The sequence below is a fragment of the Myotis davidii genome, unplaced genomic scaffold (assembly GCF_000327345.1).
Source record: "Myotis davidii unplaced genomic scaffold, ASM32734v1 scaffold299, whole genome shotgun sequence".
Classification (NCBI taxonomy): Eukaryota; Metazoa; Chordata; class Mammalia; order Chiroptera; family Vespertilionidae; genus Myotis; species Myotis davidii.
In genome coordinates, this window is record NW_006293088.1 from 7,806,301 (window position 1) to 7,826,689 (window position 20,389).

Sequence of the window (20,389 nt, forward strand, 5' to 3'; positions counted from 1 at the left end):
CCCCGCCCCGAGGTGGGGGCCGGGGGAGCGGGGAGCTGCCCCTACTGGGCAGGGAGGGGCTGCCTGGGAGGAATGGGACAAAGTGAAAGTCTCGGGACTGCTAAGGAAATGGGCGGAGGGGGGGTGAGGGGCTCGGGAAGAAGGAAGGGGTGCTGGTGGGTCTTATTGGATGCCCTGGAGCGGCTTTTAGTGGCGGAGATGGCGGGGCAGGCCAGCTGATGTTCAGGCCCCCGGTGGGCTTCTGGGCTTCTGATACCGGCCCCTTCCTAGTGAATTCCTCGGATTAAGGAGTGGGCTTTTAACCCTCCGGCGTGTCCTAGAGAAAATTCTCCAGGTTCGGTTCTGTTTCCTCCCTTCTGCTCGACACTCTGGGAAGCCTCGTTCTCAGGTGGAGAGCAGTTGTGCTGCTGTATTGAAACGCGGAACACATTTGTTGTTTATATCTTCGTGGACCAGGGTGCAGGCTGCGGGCACAGGGCACAGATTGCTTCCGCGCCGCAGGCACGAGATCTTTGCTTGCTGACATCCTGTTTTGTTTTCGGTTTTTACATCCCATTTGTTGTTTCTTTCCATCACAGAAACGCTTCGTTAAGGGGCTCAGGCAGTACGGCAAGAACTTCTTCAGAATCAGAAAGGAGCTGCTTCCCAATAAGGAAACAGTGAGTACAATTGGACTTTATGTAACTTGATTTTTTCCTCTCCGCTCCTGCTGCTTCTCCTCCACACTTGATCTTATGAAATGGTTTCCTTTAACCCTGCGCTGTGCTCAGACTCAGGCCGGCCTCTAGCATCCTATTCTTCTTCCTTCCTTGGCGGTTAGTTTTAGATCATGATTCTACATTAAAGTGACAGCGTGTGCCTATCTCCCGAAGAAAGTGACTCCTGCTGTAAGAACAGAAAGGTCCTGGGCACAGGGTTACGGGAGGAGGGAAGGGCCAGGGTGTTGGGGAGTTAACGTGGAATTTTAAATACAGCGGCTGAAATAGGAAATATCATTTATCACCAGTTTGGATTTCGTTGATTGGTTTGTAGCTCATATACTTTGAATTCCAGTGGGACTTTTTCTGTATTTAAGGTTGCTATGTTTTGAAGAGGAGTTTTAACTCTAATTTTCTAGCCCTAAAAGTTTGCACTTTTCATTTGAGAGATGCATAAGAATTTTATAAATTGCTAAATGAGGCTTTAAAAAATTCCTGTGATATTTCACAAAGCTGAGAGTCAGATCCGATGAGTACTCTTACTGAACGTGGGTAGGAGGGTTTGCTGAGAACATTTCAGTGTGAAGTTATACGATGAAAATATTAGCAAGGGATTCTGTTTCATTTATCTGTAATTTCCTACAGGTACTCTGGCTAGGTCAAGGAACAGGGGAGGCTGGGGGTGCAGTAGAACTTGGACATGTGCCCTGATGTCCAGTGTCTGTGGCTGAAGTGCACTTTTAGACTCGGGGATGGGGTGAATATTTAGACATTTTCTCCAGGAGTGGAAGGGGAGATGGACGAAGAATATTCATTGTAAAAGTACATAGGTTGCTATGTTTGGTTTGGTTTTTCGGTTTTCTAATTGGGTTTTGAGTATTGATTTCTTCTTTTGATTATTTTCCTTTTTGTTTTTAATGAACGTTTCTGGACACTTTCTGGACAGTACCTTAAGAACAGCGATAACATAATAGGGGAAGCGGGTTCTGAGATTTCAAGTATAACCTCCTATAAATCGGTGGTTTGCATCATGTCATAACTAGATTAAACTTTTAATATTTATTATACATCTAAAAATGCTGAGAGATGGGTCATGAGAATGGTAAAAATAGAGAAAAATGTTCACAGACATAAAAATTAAATATGTAATAATCCATAAAGCCAACTTATTTATCTTTCCAGAACAAATTGGAAAGAGGTATTTAATGTAGAACAGTGAAAGAAAGTTTTCTGAGGATTTCAGTTACTTGAAGTTTGATATCTATTTTTAAAAACTAAAATGCCTTTACCTGAGTGTAGGAATTTTGATTTGGCCAAGTTGGGGTGAAATTGAGAAAGATCATTGAGTAGCTTTGACTTGATGTGATGGGCTAGATCAGCCGTGGGCAAACTACGGCCCGAGGGCCGGATTCGGCCAGTTTGAAATGAATAAAACTAAAAAAAAAAACACCAAAGACCGTACCCTTTTATGTAATGATGTTTACTTTGAATTTATATTAGTTCACACAAACACTCCATCCATGCTTTTGTTCCGGCCCTCCGGTCCAGTTTAAGAACCCATTGTGGCCCTTGAGTCAAAAAGTTTGCCCACCCCTGGGCTAGATCATAACCTCTCAACTCAAGTCTTATCTATCCCTGCGCGCTGCTAAAACTTGCAAACCACGAAGAATGTGATACAAGATATGGCTCGACAATTACTTTATCCTTCTGTTTTAAAAAATCAATTTATAATAGCAAGATTAAGCACTAAATTTAAAATCTGTCTAGCATTTGGAAATGCTAATTTTATCTAGTTTTAACTCTTGAGTAGGATGCCTTGGTAACCTAGATTAAACCTAAATCTTTGATTCTGTTTTTCTTCTTGCTCTTGGCTCCTCCTCCTCCTCCTCCTTTTTAAAATATATTTTTATTGATATCAGAGAGGAAGGGAGAGGGAGAGGGAGAGGGAGAGAGAGATAGAAACATCAATGAAAACACTTCATGATCGGCTACCTCCTGTACTCCCCACACTAGAGATCGAGCCTGCAACGTGGTTATGTGCCCTGACTGGTAATCGAATTGTAACCTCCTGGTTTATAGGTCAATGCTCAACCACTGAGCCACACCAGCCGTCTGTTCCTTATTCTTACTGATGATGTCAAACTCAGTAAGTAGTGGTTTCTCTAGTACATCTTTCCTGGGACCCTTCCCCATCACTTCTCTGCCATCTCAATTTCCTGGTCATGTGGCTCCTCTCTCTACTTCTCTGGCACACAGAAGTCTTCCTGTTTTAGCCTCTTCAGGGCATGGCCATCAGAGCTAATGGAAGAGTTGCGTGCTTCACCGGAAGATTTATTATGGCTGACATTGGCTAACTGTTCCTGGTGTCCAGTTGTCTTTGCATAGAATTGGAGGAGTTTGTTAGTAGAGTAAATCTGTAAGTATTCTAATCAGCTGGGAGAGGCACTCATATTTTCCTTAGTTATCAGCATAGGCAAGCTAATCATTCACAACTCATGGGGAGGGGAGGGCAAAGGTTCTTTTTCATTTTTGCTGTGGAAGATGAAATATGCAAACACCAGTGTTTTTGGTTGAAAACTTCCTCGGTAGAGATCTTCATATGGTTATGCCTTTTTTATAGCAAATCCTTAGCTACTTTCCACATTCTGTTCTATTTACCGAAATTATTAACTCGTTTCTTTGCTATTCTCAACTGACTTGAAACTTCAGAAGGGTGTCAGCATCCAAAGAGCACGCTTGGTTGGGCCTGGACCTGGGTCAGCAGACCTGTGCTCTATTCTTGGTTTCACCAGTAACTGTAGTACGTGATGATCTCTTTTGACTGTGCAGTCTGCTTTGAGCTGTATTGGGAAGTTCAGGGCAAATCCTGACAAGGACTGGGAAGTTATTTTTTCTAAAATGGTGTTTCTTTGCATGAGAATTTTATAGGTGCTCCATACAATCTTTATAAAATGTCCACGCACTTTGGGCCATCACTGTGCCTGAGAGCAAATGATGGCTCTCGCCTCCTTTGCTACTAACCTGCTTTGGGGCCTTACACAGAGTATTCAGTCTCTCTGTCCTTTAATGTCTGTGTCTGTAAAATGGGCTGATTCTTCTACTCTTAAGAATAGTTGTGAGCCCTAGCCAGTTTGGCTTAGTGAATAGAGTGTCGTCGGCCTGCGGACTGAAGGGTCCCGGGTTTGATGGTCAAGGGCACATGCCCAGGTTGTAAGCTCGATCCACAGTATGGGTGTTGCAGGAGGCAACCCATCAGTGATTCTCTGTCATCATTGATGTTTCGGGGTGTGCAGGAGGCAGCTGGGCGGTGTTTCTCTCTCATTGATGTTTCTAATTCTCTTTCCTTCTCCCTTCCTCTCTGTAAAAAAAAATCAATAAAATATATTAAAAAATATTCAAAAAAATTTTTTAAAAGAATAGTTTTGAGAATTTAAATGAGATACTATCGATAGAGTGCCTAAAAACACTTGAAAATGATTGGTCTTCCCATCTACCCCAATACCCATCTACCCCAATACTACACAGAGTAGCTAAATGCCATGAAAGTACATAATTATTTTCTGCTTATAAACAAATTGAATCTTTGTAAAAACAAAGTACAAAATTTTTTAAAAGAATAGTTTTGAGAATTTAAATGAGATACTATCGATAGAGTGCCTAAAAACACTTGAAAATGATTGGTCTTCCCATCTACCCCAATACCCATCTACCCCAATACTACACAGAGTAGCTAAATGCCATGAAAGTACATAATTATTTTCTGCTTATAAACAAATTGAATCTTTGTAAAAACAAAGTACCTGTTTTTTCTTAGTCTCACTTGCCAAAAATTATTTTAGTTGAAAAACTGGGAAGGGGTGGAGGGCAGTGCCTACTTTAAGGGATGTATTTTGTCTTGAACTTTGTTGAGGAGACTTCCATTCTTACCTGTTCTGCAGTGAGTTGTGCAGACAAAGGTTCCTGGTGGGTATGGACATAAACGGCTTTCCTAGCTCTTTTGGTCTGGTGTTTATTACACAGGCACTACATCTGGCTGTTCTCCGAATACTACTGCCCACTGAAGCGGGCATAGTGGTTATGATTGTGGAAAACCGCTGTTTATAGAGGTTTAGTTGAGTGGGTATTACATGTCAACCTCATGATACCCAGGAGAACCGCAAGTCAGATATTTTAGTATCATGGCTGTACAGATAACCTGAGGTTTATCATCATTCTCTGTAACCTTCTGTCTCCCTCAGTAAGTAGGAGTGAATAGAGTAAAGAGCCTTTGCCGAGCGTATCAGATTCTGCTTGGCTGTGCACTTCGCTCTCAAGACACTATTGGGCCTAGACCACACGAAGCCTGTGGTCCGAGTACGTTTATGTAAGCCACAGTCCGTGTCCCCTCGCTGGGGTTCTGAGAGGATGGCGGAACCAGGCTCCTTGGGTTCTGCCTTAAGGACTTCAGGTGCTCTTAGGCTTGATGAGTTACGCTGCGGTAATGCCTGAAAGAATGAGAGACCAGATAGAGTGGAATCTTAATTACCAGGAGGGGAAACCATGTTATGAGTAATACAAAGTCATGGGTGTTCCAAAACAGTCTTTTGTTTGATTTTTATACAGACTTTGCAGTTTTCTTCAAAATTATGAGATGATTACTCAGGTGACAGCGACATTTATCTTTTGTGCTGAACACATGTTTGTGTTGTTTGAACCAAAGACTTTCAGTATCTGACACCTGGATGATTGTCCCTTGAATCCTGGCTGGACTCTGTGTGTGGCTCTCTCTATCTGCTGTGGCTCAGACAAATTTAGCCAGCATTGGATCCTAGACAGGGAGCACTTACTCAGCGACCTGTCTCAGATGCAGCTAATATTAGTGAGAAGACAATTTGATCTGCTCCGAGTTGGTCGAGAGAAGAAATGCCCCCAAAGTTGTAATTAGCCTGTGGAGGAAGGAGGTGAAAAGGCGCCCATCCTTAACTGCCTTTCTCATCTCTGTAGTTGTATTTTTGAGAACCTAGTCCAGTAGAAATTGAGTTCATGTTATTTGTAAACCCAGTTGCTGGTACATTAATATTTACTGTACTAGAAATTCATTTTGCCCCATTTCCCATTGTTAGGGCTAAACATTCCATGTAGTTCGGTTTTTAGAAACGTCGTGTACTTACTGAGCGCTGTAATGGGTAGAGTGTCTCCAAAAAGAAGCCAGATGCCGGCCGTGCCCTGCAGGGAAGAGGAAACTGCCTGTGCTCAGGGTCCTCCTCCAGTGTGCACAGAGGCCGAGGGCTTCTAGTGTTTGACCTGAACTTCGAAGGAAGGATCCATTTTTCTGACAGGCCGAGGCTGGGAGGGAGGGTGGAAGAAAAGTGACTCTCCAGCTGTAGGAAATATCACGCGCAAAGGCACGGAGACAGGAAATTGCAAAACATGCCCAGCGAGTGCACTGGTGCGGCCGGAGGGGAGGCTGCGTCCAGCGATGCAGGAGGGCTTAGGCCAGAATTCGGGCCTGCAGGTGGCTTTGGGGGACCTTGCACTCTCCAGAGAGTGCGTTTGGAGACCCCCCCCTTGAAGGCTTTAAAGAGGAAAAAAAAGTGAGAGCATCCAAGCTGAGGTGTGAAACCTTGTTCTTGTAACAGTTCAGTCTGTAGTAAGACCGGAAACGGGAGCTGACGGTGACTTAGGAAAATGGGAGTCTGTCTTTATCTTGATTTTCTCTATCAAAAATGTGTCACTGTTTTTAATGGGACCAAGAGCCCAATGAACGGGTACGTGGTTTTGATGTTTAGTAGTTGTTTTTTAACTTTGGTGATAGGATGAAAAGTATTAGAGATTTAAAGTTTTAATTTGAGAAATATCATGAAAATCAACACCTTTCTCAGCCACATTTCTGGGAGTGAGTTCTGTTAAATATGTACATAACTATTGAATATTAATTGTTCATTTCTTTGGACAAAATATCTTTTGCATAGAGCCTATTCTCCCAGCAAAGAATGACTACTGTTTGGAAAGGGCTTTAGGACTGAGTAATCGAGATTCTGTTAATATTAAGAGGTTAAAAATTACTAGCATTCAATTTGAACATTCAGCATGAAGTTTTCTCTAACCTCAGATTATAACCTTAGATAAACAGTTTTCTAGCCTCATTAATGCTTAATCTAATGTTACATAACAGTATGGACTTACTGCATAGGTTGATATTAATGAGGACAAATGTGTTATAACCACATAACGATACTTTAGGAAAATCTCCATTTTAAAATCAGAGACCTCTACTGCAAACGCTGTGTCCTCACCCCTCACAGCGTGACCCTGAGGCCAGGATCATCACATCACCTGGCTCTTGTGACAGTCAGACTCCAGGCTCCGGTCCTGCTCAACAGCGCCCTTAGGAAGCACTGCGTTTACATTAAAGAGACTTGCAGAACCCGAAGCCTGTGTGCCACATTCATTCTTGGAATAATATTGTTTTTATTCTGTAAAAGTTGTAAATTGTTTCACTATGAGGACTTGATTTTTGTTTTTCATATTATTACAAAACTTTTCACACATACAGAGAAGTATCTGGGCCTATTTTCATTATCAATGATAGACTTCCGTAATATAGCTTCCCTCTTCCCAGCCTTCCTAGAAACTCAATTGTAACTCCTGTCACATTTCATATAAAAACTGTTGTCCTCCTCTTTAAGTTGTGACATAGTCATTGTTTGTGAGTCAGGCTAGGCTACACCTTGTTTGTTTCTCGTAGAAACCTTTTTATTTGAAAGAATGACTTCTTACTAGTCTGAAGTTTACATACTTAATACTACAGTTGTTTCTTTTACTGGCACACCTTAAATATGAATAAGAAATATAAGTGCTTTGAGGTTGGGAAGATTGGGTAAAAGGGTAAACATTTAAGTGCCATACTTTTTCTCTTAATTACTTGTCCTCAGGAAGATACAGAGAGAGTTGGAATTTTCCATGCAAGGCGGAAGTGATCAATAAAAACAGGCGCTGCATTTGGGGGGCAAGTACCGTGTGTGATCCCATCGTTATTCCCATGTAGGGGTTTGAATCTCTTCACTCTGATGGACTAAGCTGTATGGATGTTTGGGCAGTGGTCCAGTTTTGACTGGGGTCATCTAAGAGAGATTGGCTGCTTCCTCGTGTAAGTGAAGCAGTTAAGAAATTTGCATGTAAGAAACTTTTGGTGTTGATATGGGGGGAGGGGGGAAGGAGGTCTTAAAAATTAAGTGACTTTTTAAAACCTGGGACCGTGTATATTTGCTGCTCTCAGTGTTAACGTCTTAGGTGCCTTTGGCCTTGCCTGCGTATTAGAACAGGTGGGCGTGGCGCGAGAGTGCTTCGGTGTACACGAGGCAGTGCTTGTAGAGCCCACACTTTGAAAACTGCCCTGGACTTTAAAGCCTTGCTGGGCACAGTGCTGCTTACAAGGGCCCGTTTTATTTATTTGCTCTTGGCATTTGCTAGCCAGGCCTCCTGGGCTCCGGCCGGGTCCTGGTCGCCTGGGGACTTTTAGACGGAGGCATTTATGACTTTTAAGCCAAAATAGACGCACCCATTTTATTAGCTAGTAAAACAAATGACTGGTTTGAATTGGTCTTTAAAAAGACTTAATCGTTGTGATTACTCTGGTTATAGTCATTGAGTTTATCTATTTGGAGCTCAGATTTTATATCGATAATAGATTTTTTAAAATCTTACTAGATCCGTGAACTCATCCTAACTTTGAAAATTCAGTTTGCTGAAGTTTTTTTTAAAAAAAATACAGCTAGTCTGTTAAAAGCTGACATTAAAAATAAGTTTCAAAATGTATCTGAAATCATACTCCTTCTATAATTGGCTCATTTTAGTTTTAAGTTATGCCCTTGAGTAACACTTAGAAAATAGAGTAGAAATTAATTGCGTTGTCTTAAGAAAAACATTCACCTCAGTTTTATTCACAGCTTACCGGTGGTAGACAAATCATGCCCCCCTCCACCCACCCATAAATTTTTTTTCTCGTATGTAATTTGAAAACCATGACTTGTATTATAAAAATAGGAAATGCAAGCAGGAGGAACCTTGGTTGAGACACCAGAATTCCATTAGCTACGCTTTCTTCTTGAGATGTTCAATTTTGAAATTGTTTTCATATTAATGGCCTTTGTTCTTTTTTTTTTTTTACTATGGAAATATGGGTCTTCTGTTCAAATGTCTTACATCCTCTAAATTGTGGCATCAGTAATGCCAGGATTTGGTCTTTGAGCGTCTAAACCAGTGGTTCTCAATCTTCTGGCCCTTTAAATACAGTTCCTCATGTTGTGACCCCAACCATAAAATTATTTTCGTTGTACTTCATAACAGTAATGTTGCTACTGTTATGAATCATAATGCAAATATCTGCTATGCAGGATGGTCTTAGGTGACCCCTGTGAAAGGGTCGTTCGACCGCCAAAGGGGTCGCGACCCACAGGTTGAGAACCACTGATCTAAACCATCCTCACAGTTGGCATAATTGGCAGTGTTTTGAGAACTGTGTGGGGGAACCTTTGGAAGGTACTAACGGTGACATAAAGAAATATTAAAATGTGGTTTTTAAAAGGCACTCCTGTGGGGAGTCTGAGGTGCTGGAGAGCAGGCTTACCCTCCTGGCGGCCACAGTCTGAGTGTGGAGAGGCCGGTGGGGCTTGAGTTCTTCCCTGGAAGGTGCCTGAGTCTCAGTCAGTGAGACTGCAGAGCCCAGTTACACAGGCCCTGCCTGGGCTGCACTCAGAGCCACCTGAGTCCGTTCCTGCATGGACCGGGCCATCCACAAAAAGCCCAGCTCCTCTCTCCACAGACCTGTATTTTGTTCTGCCCATTTAAGTTTAATATTTATCTTATTTGAGTCTTGAACTTTCGACTCTACTCCTTTCCCCTCCCCCCATGCATTTTCTTTCTTACACACACATGCATGTATGTCTTTATATAGAATGTAAGACATTCTGGACGGGAGCCACATTTTAATATTTCTTTATGTCACCTTTAGTACCTTCCAACAGGCCCTTAATATCCGTTAAAAATGAAATTGTATGTATTCACACGTGTAAATGAGGGATAAAAATACATGGTAACTATCCTATATAATAAAAGGCTAATATGCAAATAGACCAAACAGTGGAACAACTGGAACAAATGAACAACCAGTCGCTGTGCACTGACCACAAGGGGGCGTGTGTGGAACATGGCAGGCGTTGGCCATGGTGGGATGGTGGAGCAGGTGAGTGGGGGCGCCAGACCAAGGCAGGGCGCTGGTCATTGTCATCGGGGCTAACCTTGGTGGTTACTGAAAATGCTTTGCTCCCGCACACCACGGTCCTGCTGGCACTTGCACCTGCTGCCAATGTCGACCCCACTCGCACCCACTGCCGGCGCTGGAGCCGCCACTTGCACCCACTACCAGCACTGCCCCACTCGCACCCACTGTTGGTGCCTTGTGCTGGTCCCAATCACTCAGCACCATCAGCGGGTGTGAGCGGTGGCCTCCAGCCCTGATCGCCCCTGAGGGCTTCTCCACCTCCCCCTGCTCCTGACAGGTGATGGGAGCAGCAGTCGCTGCGCGCACCTGCTGATGGCACCAGCCCTGCTCACACCCGCTGCTGGCGCCGGCCCCAATCACTCTGTGCCGTCAGTGGGTGCGAGTGGGGCCAGTGCCATCAGTGCATGAGAGCAGTGGCGGCGGGAGCAGGGCTGCAGCAGACAGGAGACCAGGGCTGCAGCGGGAGGGGCAGAGGGGGGGCCCTCAGAGGATGGGCCGAGACCCGCCCCTGTGCCTACCTCAGCCTCACGACCCACAGTTCCTTTCAAGGTGCACAAATTCATGCACTGGGCCCCTAGCAGATATATACAATCCTAAAAGAGTAAAGCTTCTCTGTGTTTTTCCTCACCTTTTGCTCTTTGTGTTGGTTTCAAGATCTTATCTCCTTTGGTGCTGTGCTGCTTTAAAGACCAGTTGAAACCTGGGCACCCCAGGCTTTAGACTGTTTAGTGGGCAGAAAATCCTTGTTAACTCTCACGTCCCAAGATAGTGAGACCAGGACTGGGGTTCACTGTGCCACCTTGGACTTTCCTGTTCTGTTGACCATGGGCAGTAAGTCACCTCTACTGTTTGCATAGTAATTCTGTTTTCTAGATTATTTATAAGATTGAAGCCCATTGTTTATTTTTCTCAGCAGTTTTATTGAGCAAGTCAAGAATAAAATATTGTTTTAAGCAGTAGAGTAAGCCATTAGCCAATTGCAGCTTGGCTTCAAATTGGTCACTAGTGTGTGTGTGTGTGTGTGTGTGTGTGTGCGCGTGTGCTGGAGGTGAGAGCCAAGCGAGGTGGAGGAGGTTCACTGTTGCCAGATTCTGCAGCCTTTCAAGGTTCCTGTGACTGTTGATGGATTTTTTTCCCTTTTAGTCAGTTAGTGAGTCACCGTCATATGCCATTTTATTATCTTAAAAACAGTCTGGAATTTTTATCCTGTGTCTTTTGCTTATGAGTGAAACACCCCTGAGCATGTTCTGAACAATATTAAGTTGACGTTTTTTCTACAATGCTCTGGTTATGTATTTTCAGCTGCAGCCCTTATATCTTTGTTCCCAGGTACAAGGGTTGGATTTTCCTTTACTTTGGCAAGAAATGGTGACTTTTGTGTGTTTTATTATTGTAGAGGGCTGAAGCAGCAAAGGCCCAACACCTTTGGGATTTGGTGATTTTTAATTCGAACACACACCTCCTCAGGTCTGAACTTGGTTCTCCTTCCCACAGATGCTCTGTTTTGGAATCGGGTTAGAGATCTGTGGCCTTGAGTTGTTAAGACAGGTGTTTTAAGTTTTGGAGGAAGAATTTGGAATTTGTGGAACAATTACATTCTAAAGGAAACAGGCCCAGTGAAACTGTATACCTGGCCAACTTCAGCGGAGCAAGTGAACTGGGCAAACTCTAGACATTCTGGAAAATGTGGGATTTAAAAAAAAGAAAAACAAAACTTTCTTTTGTTAATCCTCATTGGAGGACATTTTTCCCATGGATTTTGAGAAAGAGAGAGAGAGAAAGGAGAGAGAAGAGAGAGAGACATCAATCGATTGGTTGCACCCTCACTTCCCCAGACTGGGGCATGGTATCGAACCCGAGACCCTTCCGTGCTCAGGCTAACACTCTAACCATTAAGCCACACAAGTCAGGGCAAAACTTTGTCTTTTTAATCCTCGCCCAAGGATATGTTTTCAGAGAAAGGAAGGGCGGGGGAGAAACATCAATGTGAGAAACATCGATCGGTTGCCTCTCACATGCACCCTGCCCGGGGATTGAACCTGCAATCTGGGTATGTGCCCTGACCGGAATCAAACCCACAACCTTTTGGTGTACAGGACAATGCTCCATCCTGCTGTGCATTAAACAAAACTTTTAAAATAAATTTCAAAATTTGCTCTGTTCTGTGGACTCAATTTATTTATCAAAATTTGAAGCCCTGCCCAAGATGGCTCAGTTGGTTGGAGTGTACATCAAAAGGTTGTGGGTTCAATTCCCGGTCAAGGCACATACCCAGGTTGTGCATTCATTCCTCAGGCATGCCCCCTACTGGGGATCGAGCCAGAAACCCAGGTATGTGCCCTGACCGGGAATCAAACCAGCAACCTTTCAGAGCACGGGATGATGCCCAACCAACTGAACTACACCAGCCAGGGCAGAACGCCTTATTTCTTCTGACCATGTAAGCCTTTTAGGTGACTCAGGAGAAAAGTCCATGTGCTTCTCTGTACCATATTGTGTCTACCAGATGATTAGGCAGAATAATATAGGATATAATGTTTCTTATATAGTCATTTTGTATGTAAATTGTGCAAATTTACCAAGTGAGTAGGTACATGTACCCATTTGGCCAGTGTATTTGTCTTAGACTCATACTAATGCAATGCATATTTTCTTTTGCATTTTTTTCTATTCTGATTACTAATTTCCCAAATGCTAAGTGCCTTACTAGGTATGTCTTATGTGTATTATAAATTTTTTTCTAGAAATCAGTGACTTAGAGGGTTTAGCCTGTGTAAATGTAAGATGTTAGAGGGTTTAGCCAGTGTGAAATCCTGACACGTTATTTCTAATAGTCAGCAAGCACTTACCGAGTTCATTGAGTCTGATGAGAAGATTAGAGATGTGGTCCTGCTCCCTGGGGACCTCCGACTGGTTACCACATGTGAGTTGGCATGAACCCAAGTGCTAAAATAAACTATGTGGTGTGGACATTAAGTGGTAATGGGAGTTGAAGATGCTGGAGATGAGGGCTGGGGGAATTGTGTGCATCCTGGAAGTGGTGCGGTTAGTGCTCGAAGCTATCTGAAGGATAGGTGTTTGAAAATGTAAAAACTTGCTTGAAATACCTTGCCCAAAAGAGTCCTTGAAGTATCCTTGTTGTCTATTCAGGAAAATCCCAGTACCTGAATCCCTCTTCTCAACTGGCTGCCCTACTGTTCCTGAGAACCTGAACTCATTAAATGTGACTCTGCTGGTTTTGGACAGTTGCCTTGTGTGAAATGTTCTCTTTTTATTAAGCTGGAATCTGAGTCACTTCACCTCCCATACATTGTCCTGGTCATGTCCCTGATGACAGAAAGTTATTGCCAGGACACTCATGGAGGCTCTGAAGATGGGGTAGAATAGGTGGCACGTCCTCGCCTGGGCTCCTGGCTGCAGGCTTCCGGGGAGCTCCTTTGGGCCCTTGTCTCAGCAGTGCCAGGCAGCCAGGCGCTCTGTCCCTGCCCTCTCCTTCACCCAGCAGGCAGGCACACCTCCTAGTGTAACAGAAAGTTGCATTGTAGGTTTTGTTTATTCTATTGAGTTTAACACGTATTAAAGTTAGCATTTTTAACCTACCTCTCATTTCCTACAATGAAAAAGTATTAGTATTAGGATCTAGTAACGGACAATACCTAATAGAGCAGTGCATACTTAGACTAATCAGTTAGGCCTTTTTTTATTCTTTTTCTTTTTTTAATATATTTTACTGATTTTCCACAGAGAGGAAGGGAGAGAGATAGAAACATCGATGAGAGAGAAACATCAATCAGCTGCCTCCTGCACACCCCCCACTGGGGATGTGCCTGCAAGCAAGGCACAGGACCCTGACCAGAATCGAACCTGACCAGTCCGCAGGCCGACGCTCCATACACTGAGCCAAACTGGTCAGGGCCAGTTAGGCCATTTTAACACGTGGCGTGGACCTGAGCAAAGATGGTTTCCAGCGACAGCACAATCATGCCTGGAACAGCAGGCTCTTTCCTTGGGCGAGCCCCTCCGCCATAGTCCCATCCCAGACCCCAGAGCCGGATAATCTTGGCACTGTGTCAATCCCTCAACCCATTCCCCATGTTTGGTAAACTGTGGCTGAAGATTAAGATGGCGCTCATGTAGCAGACGTATGCCTTCTGTTTTGCTGCTTTTGTCTCAACCCCTTCTCCCCCGAAACAAAGTCTAGAAATGGGCTGTTCACAAACAACTGGGAGCCCTGGATTTTAAGGTGAAATCATTGCCCTGGTGCTTGCTGTCAGTTTTCCAAATGGCTTTTTTGCCTTCCACGTAGCCTTTTTCCCCCCCTGAGACCCCTCCGCTCCTTTCCAAGTCCCCCCCCACTGGGCTTCAATTGTGTCCAGACCCAAGTGTGGGTAGTTCTGCTGTCCTCCCTGCTGCCTCACCTGGCTGTGCAACAAACAGATCCTCCCTGAGTGGGTAGTCTAGCATTTCATTCTGGATTTACCACTGACAGTGGCTGTTTCCTGTTGCTGGATAACGTACAGGCAAGGTCAGGCCTGTGACCGCTTCTGGGCCGTGGCCTTGGATGAACACAAATCCTTAGCTTTGGGGTTGACCACTTCCTGTTCTCAGATGCTGTGCTCCCTCTGCTGGTTTTGAGAGAGCTGATGCTTCCGGGCGTTTAAGATGACGCAGCCCATTTCCCCCGGTCTTCAACTGGGTATGTTACACAGGCAAACCAGAGAACTCTTTCTGGCTCTGGGAAAATTATTTCAGTTCTTAGGCAAGGATGGCAAGGAGTAAACGTGATAGAAATTTCTTTCTAGGAATACCATTCCCCTTCCTAACATCCTTCCCCTAAAATATGACAAGTCGTTGCTTGTTTGGGGTGCCCCCGGCTGAGCCCTTTCTGTTGGGCTTTTTGTTCACTTCCACTGTTTTCTTTCACCATCACCCCTGCCCCAGCCCAGCCTCCATGTCCCCCAAGCGCTCACCACAGGAGTCATTTTTTATGGCACACATAACCTTTCAACCAAAAAGAAAGTGCATTGCTTGTAACAAAACGAAGCTCTTTTCTGCTTTTATTTTGAAAAACCCTCCCTGTTGTTTAATGTGGAGGATATTCGGCTGAAAGCCTGTTCCAAGTAGGCGTTTGTGCATCCCAGAGGAACTTTTGATTTATTTCCTTAACTCTGCCCTCCTTTCTCTGTGGTTCCGAACCCTTTAATGATCTGTGAAGCTCTGAGGCTTCAGTGCAAAACAGTAGTGGTTTTCTGAACCCTCCTACGACATAAAAGGCCTGCCCGCTTCCACACGCTGGGTTTCTGGCTCCCTGAAAGGCCGACCTCTCACAGATTTCGGTTGTGCAGCAGGGCATCCAAGGTTGGGGCCTTGATAATGCTTTTGTGAAATATTTTTGCTCCTTCGCTCCCTCTCTGAAAAGTTGTAATGGAAATTCCGGGCTCTTGGCCAGCCTGGGGGGTGTGATACAGTAGAAATGTTTTCGGTGCCCTTTGTTACTGTTCGGCTTTGATTAGCCTTATTTCCCGTAATCTTAATTCTGCGGTCCCCCCTCACCCCCATGGCAAAGAAGATTAATTTAGCCAAGTTTAAGCATTTTATTATGCAAGCTGCTGTAGCCTTACACAGTCACTATGCCAAAAGGGGACCAGGCAAAACAACTTTTTCCCTGCATATTTGCATTTCTCCCTCCCAAGGCCGCCTTTTACTTTTAATGCCCACGTTCATGGAAGAATGTAACAAGCTATGCAGGCTATGTTGGCTTCCCCCATCTCTTCTGCTCAAGGTGTTCCAGGAAACCCTTGTACAACTTGTCTTGAGATCTGGTTAAGGGAACAATCACGGTAGACCTCACTCTGGGGTTTCTGCCAGGTGTAGGGAGGAGGCCTCCAGAGCAGCCGTCAACAAACTGACACTCCTTTGATCCTCCTTGTGGTTCTGCAGTTCAAAAGACAGAAGTGGTTGCAGCTTAAAAACGTTCTTTCATTCCTCTTTGACTTTGTAGTTATAGCCCTTTTCATCCTTGCAAATTAGAACACTTTACAGACGTTATTTCATCGGTCCTTCCGATAAACCTGCGGACGTATGGTGTTACGGCACAAGCCTGGGGAAGGAAACTGCGGCACAGTGACAGCACGGGCCTTCAGAGGCCCTGTCCCCGTCAGCATGCGGGTGAGCAAGAGCAGAGCAGAGCTCTGATGGGAGAGCTTAGGTTTGGGGCCATGTTTGCTTTTCATAGGAGGAAAGTGAGGTTTTATTACCATAGAAATTCTTTGTTCACAGCAGGATTCCTTGGCCAACTAATTAGTGATGAAGTATGAGTGCAGGTCACCGCTTTGTGTCCTAGAGGGGACTCGGATAAGCTAGCAAAGGGCCCTGGGACCGGAGCTTTCATCAGTGTCCCAGAAGCTGCCCAGGCGCTCAGAAACGTGGGCCTGCTTCCTTCTGGGCTCCACGCTAGGAGCCTGTCACAGTTTTCTCACCCGGGAGGATACGCTGCTGTGACGGCCAGTACAGCTTCCTCTTTTCCTGGTTCTGTGCTGGAAACGTGCAGTTTACCAGCCGGAATGTGGCTTGAAAGAGCCTGTGCTGAGTGCGGTTTCCTAGTGCTACTCTGATCCACCTTGAAACTCTGCAGTCAGCACTTTCTGGACTTGCCCTCAGTAATTCATAGAACTGGATTTAACAATTCTAACCAGTGTTGTTCTTGCCCTGTTTTAATTAAGTTGATTTTTTAAAAATATATTTTTATTGATTTCACAAAGAAAGGAAGAGGGAGAGAGAGATAGAAACATCAGTGATGAGGGAGAATCATGGATCGGCTGCCTCCTGCATGCCCCACACTAGGGATCAAGCCCGCAACCCGGGCATGTGCCCTGACTGGGAATCGGACCGTGACCTTCAGGTTCATAGGTCGGCGCTCAACCACTGAGCCGTGCCAGCCGGGCAATAAAGTTGATTTTTGAGGCTTAGGTTTTTGTTTTTGCTTCAATATGGGATAATGGAGAGCTCTAGAACAAGTGGTCGCCCACCTTTCGGACCTCACGGACCACCAGTGATCTGTGGATACTGGGTGGCGACCGCAGGTCTGAAGAATAGAGGCCAAACGTTAAACAGGGCTCATCTCTGGGTGATGAAATTAATTACCTGGTGATTTAAATTTTCTCCTGTATGTTTTCCAGGGGAAAACTAGCAAAAACACACCTACAAAGCCTCAAGTTAGGTGCACTAAGATTTTAACTAAAGTAGTAGGGTTCGGGGTGAGCCAGCCGGATATTTTTTAAGCAGAAGGTGGCAATGATACAGCTTTTATGTTTTTGTTTTTTAAAAACTGCATGCTAAAGTATATTCAGAAATAACAGGTCTGTAACCTACCCTCAGAGGAAAAACACCACACATTTGGCTGTAAAAGGAAAACTTAAAATGGAGAATTAAAAGTAATGTGATAAAATGTTAATATTTAGGGAATTGGGTAAAGGCTGTATGGGAATTCTTTATGTCATTCTTGCAACTTTTCTTTAAAATATTTAAAACGGTAATTGTGCACAGAATAATCCAAACTTTTTTTTTTTATTATTGATTTTTTTACAGAGAGGAAGGGAGAGGGATAGAGAGCCAGAAACACCGATGAGAGTGAAACATCGACCAGCTGCCTCTCGCACATCCCCCACTGGGGAAGTGCCCGCAACCCACGTACATGCCCTTGACCGGAACCGAACCTGGGACCCTTCAGTCCGCAGGCCGACGCTCTATCCACTGAGCCAAACCGGTTTCGGCTAAACTTTAAAGCTTACAATGGGGACACAATTAGAGCCTCCTTCAAGGAGTTGTAAGTCATCCCTTTCATAGCGAAAATTAAAGAAGACGGCAGTGATTACAGGAACATAAATTGAGTTCTTATGTCCAGGTGCTGTTTTTTTAAAAATGTATTAAATATATTTTTATTGATTTCAGAGAGGAGGGGAGAGAGAGAGAGAATCCTTGATTGGCTGCCTCCTGCATGCCCCCTACTGGGGATCAAGCCCAAAACGGGAATCAGACCTGGGACCCTTCATGAACTTTGAGACCCACCACAGGGTGATGGTCTCTCCACTGAGCCAAACCGGCTAGGGCTCCAGGTGCTATTTTTAGCACTTAAATTGTTTAATCTTCATAGCAACTGCATGAGGTGTAAGTGCTGTTGAAGTCCGTGCTCTATTCCCGTTACTTGTGAGGAAATGGAGGCAGAAAGGTTACATTCGTTGTCCAGAGGTACACAATTCACACTGAATCAGAACTTGGACTTGGACAGTGTGGCTGCAGGAAGCCAGTCTTAGCCACTGTGTTGTTCAGTATCTGTCACTAGTAAATATTCATGAGTGATGGCCACTGTCATTTCCTCCCAGGGAAGACACGCACTTAGCTCACCACAGCTGTCTCGCCAGTGGATAGAAAGTCACAGTGCCGGTTGGAAAACATATTTCTGGGCGTTAGTCCCCACTACTCCTTGAATTTCCCTTACCTTTAGAGTAAAATATAGATTGGAAATGAATAAACTGGTACTTTGTGGAGAAAACAATGCTGCAATCTCAATGAATGCCATTTTTTTCCTTAAACTTGATTTGGATGCTTTGGGGTTGGGGGGTGCTGAGTATTTTGGAACTAGATAGAGGTGACAGCTGCACACATTGTGAGTGTACTAAGTGCTTCTGAATTGTATACTTTAAAGTGTTTTGTTTTGAGTTTGACTTTACCTTTGGAGGTCTAATTACGAACGGGAGTAGTGAGTGACCCTTCATAGTGTTAGAATTAAACCAGATTTATTAGACTGCCGATGGCTCTCCTTGTTCTCCACAGCTGAAGAGGGCGTGAAAATCCTGTTTGTAGCTGACCAGTCTTTAGAATTCAGTTGCATTCCTCCCAAATTCCATCCCTCTAGTCAAGAATAAAAGATTTAATTATAGGGGACTGATCCCAAGAGGACAGCACATTTTATGCGCCTTTTCATCAAGTCATGGTCATGTACAACTTTATCATCTTTGGATTTTGGCATGGACAACAAGCCTCTCGTTGGATTCAGATCTAGAAGCTGAGGTTGAAGCTTGTGCCACACAGAAACAGTGTCATCATGGAATAGACCCCAAGTGATCCCACGGCAGCCCTGCCCCCTGGGTCCCCTACAGATGCTGTGATGGGAGTTAGTGTGTCCCTGAGGACAGCAGTTTTCATGTGTTGCCCAGAGATTTGTATGCCCAGCTAGGTTTTTTTGTTTGTTTTAATCCTCACCCGAGAATATTTTCTTATTGAATGTCTTATTAAAAAGAAAGAGAAACATCAGAGTGAGAAAGCAACATCAATCAGCCACCTCCCATATGTGCCCCGACTGGCAATCAAACCCACTACCTAAGTATGTGCCCTGACCTGGAATCGAACCTACCATCTTTTGGTGCACGGGACAACACGCCAACCAGCCACCCGGCCAGGGCTGTGTGCCCCGTTGTTTTGTGCCTTCTTGCGAATTGTTAAGGCTCTTAGCACTGGCTTGAAGATTTTTGCTAACTGAATAGTTAATGGAATGGCCATCCTTTAAGCATAGAGGGGTAGTTAACCCTAGTGCCTTGTGGGAACAGAATAATAAATACCAAAATGGTACTTTGAGCACTCCCTCTCAATTTGTGTCCCGTTTTCTGTGGGCCCTCACTGTCTGCTTCTATCCAAATGTCTCATCAGCTAAACCAGGTGTGTAGGGTCCCGACCTTTCCTCTGTCCTCTCCTTGCAAGCATTCGTTCGAAGGTGGTTGGTTTTTTTCTCTCTCCCTGTTTAGAAACAGATGTCTTACATCGCCACAAAAGAATTTTGGGAATTAGCCTGTTTACAAAAATCTCCTGGCGAGTTTGACATTGTTTCCTCAAGGCACCTTGTTCAAAGTCCTGGGCAGACAGGCTGCCCTTCTGAATCCAGCACCCTCCACCTTGTAGCATCTTCAGCCTCAAGTGCCCTCAGACGCCTGCACAGCTGAGCAGGAGTAAGGTTCCTTTTTGCCCTGAGCTAGTAATGCAAACACCTCAGAGAGGAAATTGCTCATTCTTTGGTATTATTAAGTTTATTTTTAGTTTCTTAGAACTTGACTTATTTTGGAGGGAGGAGAGGGGTAAAATACAATATCTTATTAAGGGAAGTAACTGGATACCTTATATGAAGGTTTAATTACTTAACAAACTTCCTACATTGAATACTTTTTGAATGGCCCCTAAAATGTATTTTCTTTTTTATTTTATTTACATTTGTTTATTCAGTCAGCTAGCCACTCAACAGATACTGAATGTTAGCGGTTTTTAGACTGTCGGCAGGAGCAGGGAGGTGCTTGCTGTCATGCTATGGCTCCAGTTGGAAGAAGGTACAGATGCCGGGGCTCAGGCCTCCTCAAGTGGGACACTGTATCTCCTTTGACCC

General features: G+C 44.4%; 1 protein-coding gene and 1 long non-coding RNA gene across 2 annotated transcripts in view; both read left to right on the forward strand.

Annotated features, from left to right (window-relative positions):
* Positions 1 to 20,389, forward strand: part of RERE (arginine-glutamic acid dipeptide (RE) repeats) — a 252,765-nt gene that overhangs the window by 198,701 nt on the left and 33,675 nt on the right. The window contains exon 11 of the mRNA XM_015565944.1: positions 579 to 659. Coding sequence (XP_015421430.1) covers positions 579 to 659 — 81 coding nt within the window. The remainder of the gene's footprint in view (positions 1 to 578; positions 660 to 20,389) is intronic.
* On the forward strand, positions 12,327 to 13,208 carry LOC107183582. The gene is made up of 2 exons (XR_001514372.1): positions 12,327 to 12,883; positions 13,111 to 13,208. It is a non-coding gene; the product is annotated as an uncharacterized LOC107183582 (long non-coding RNA).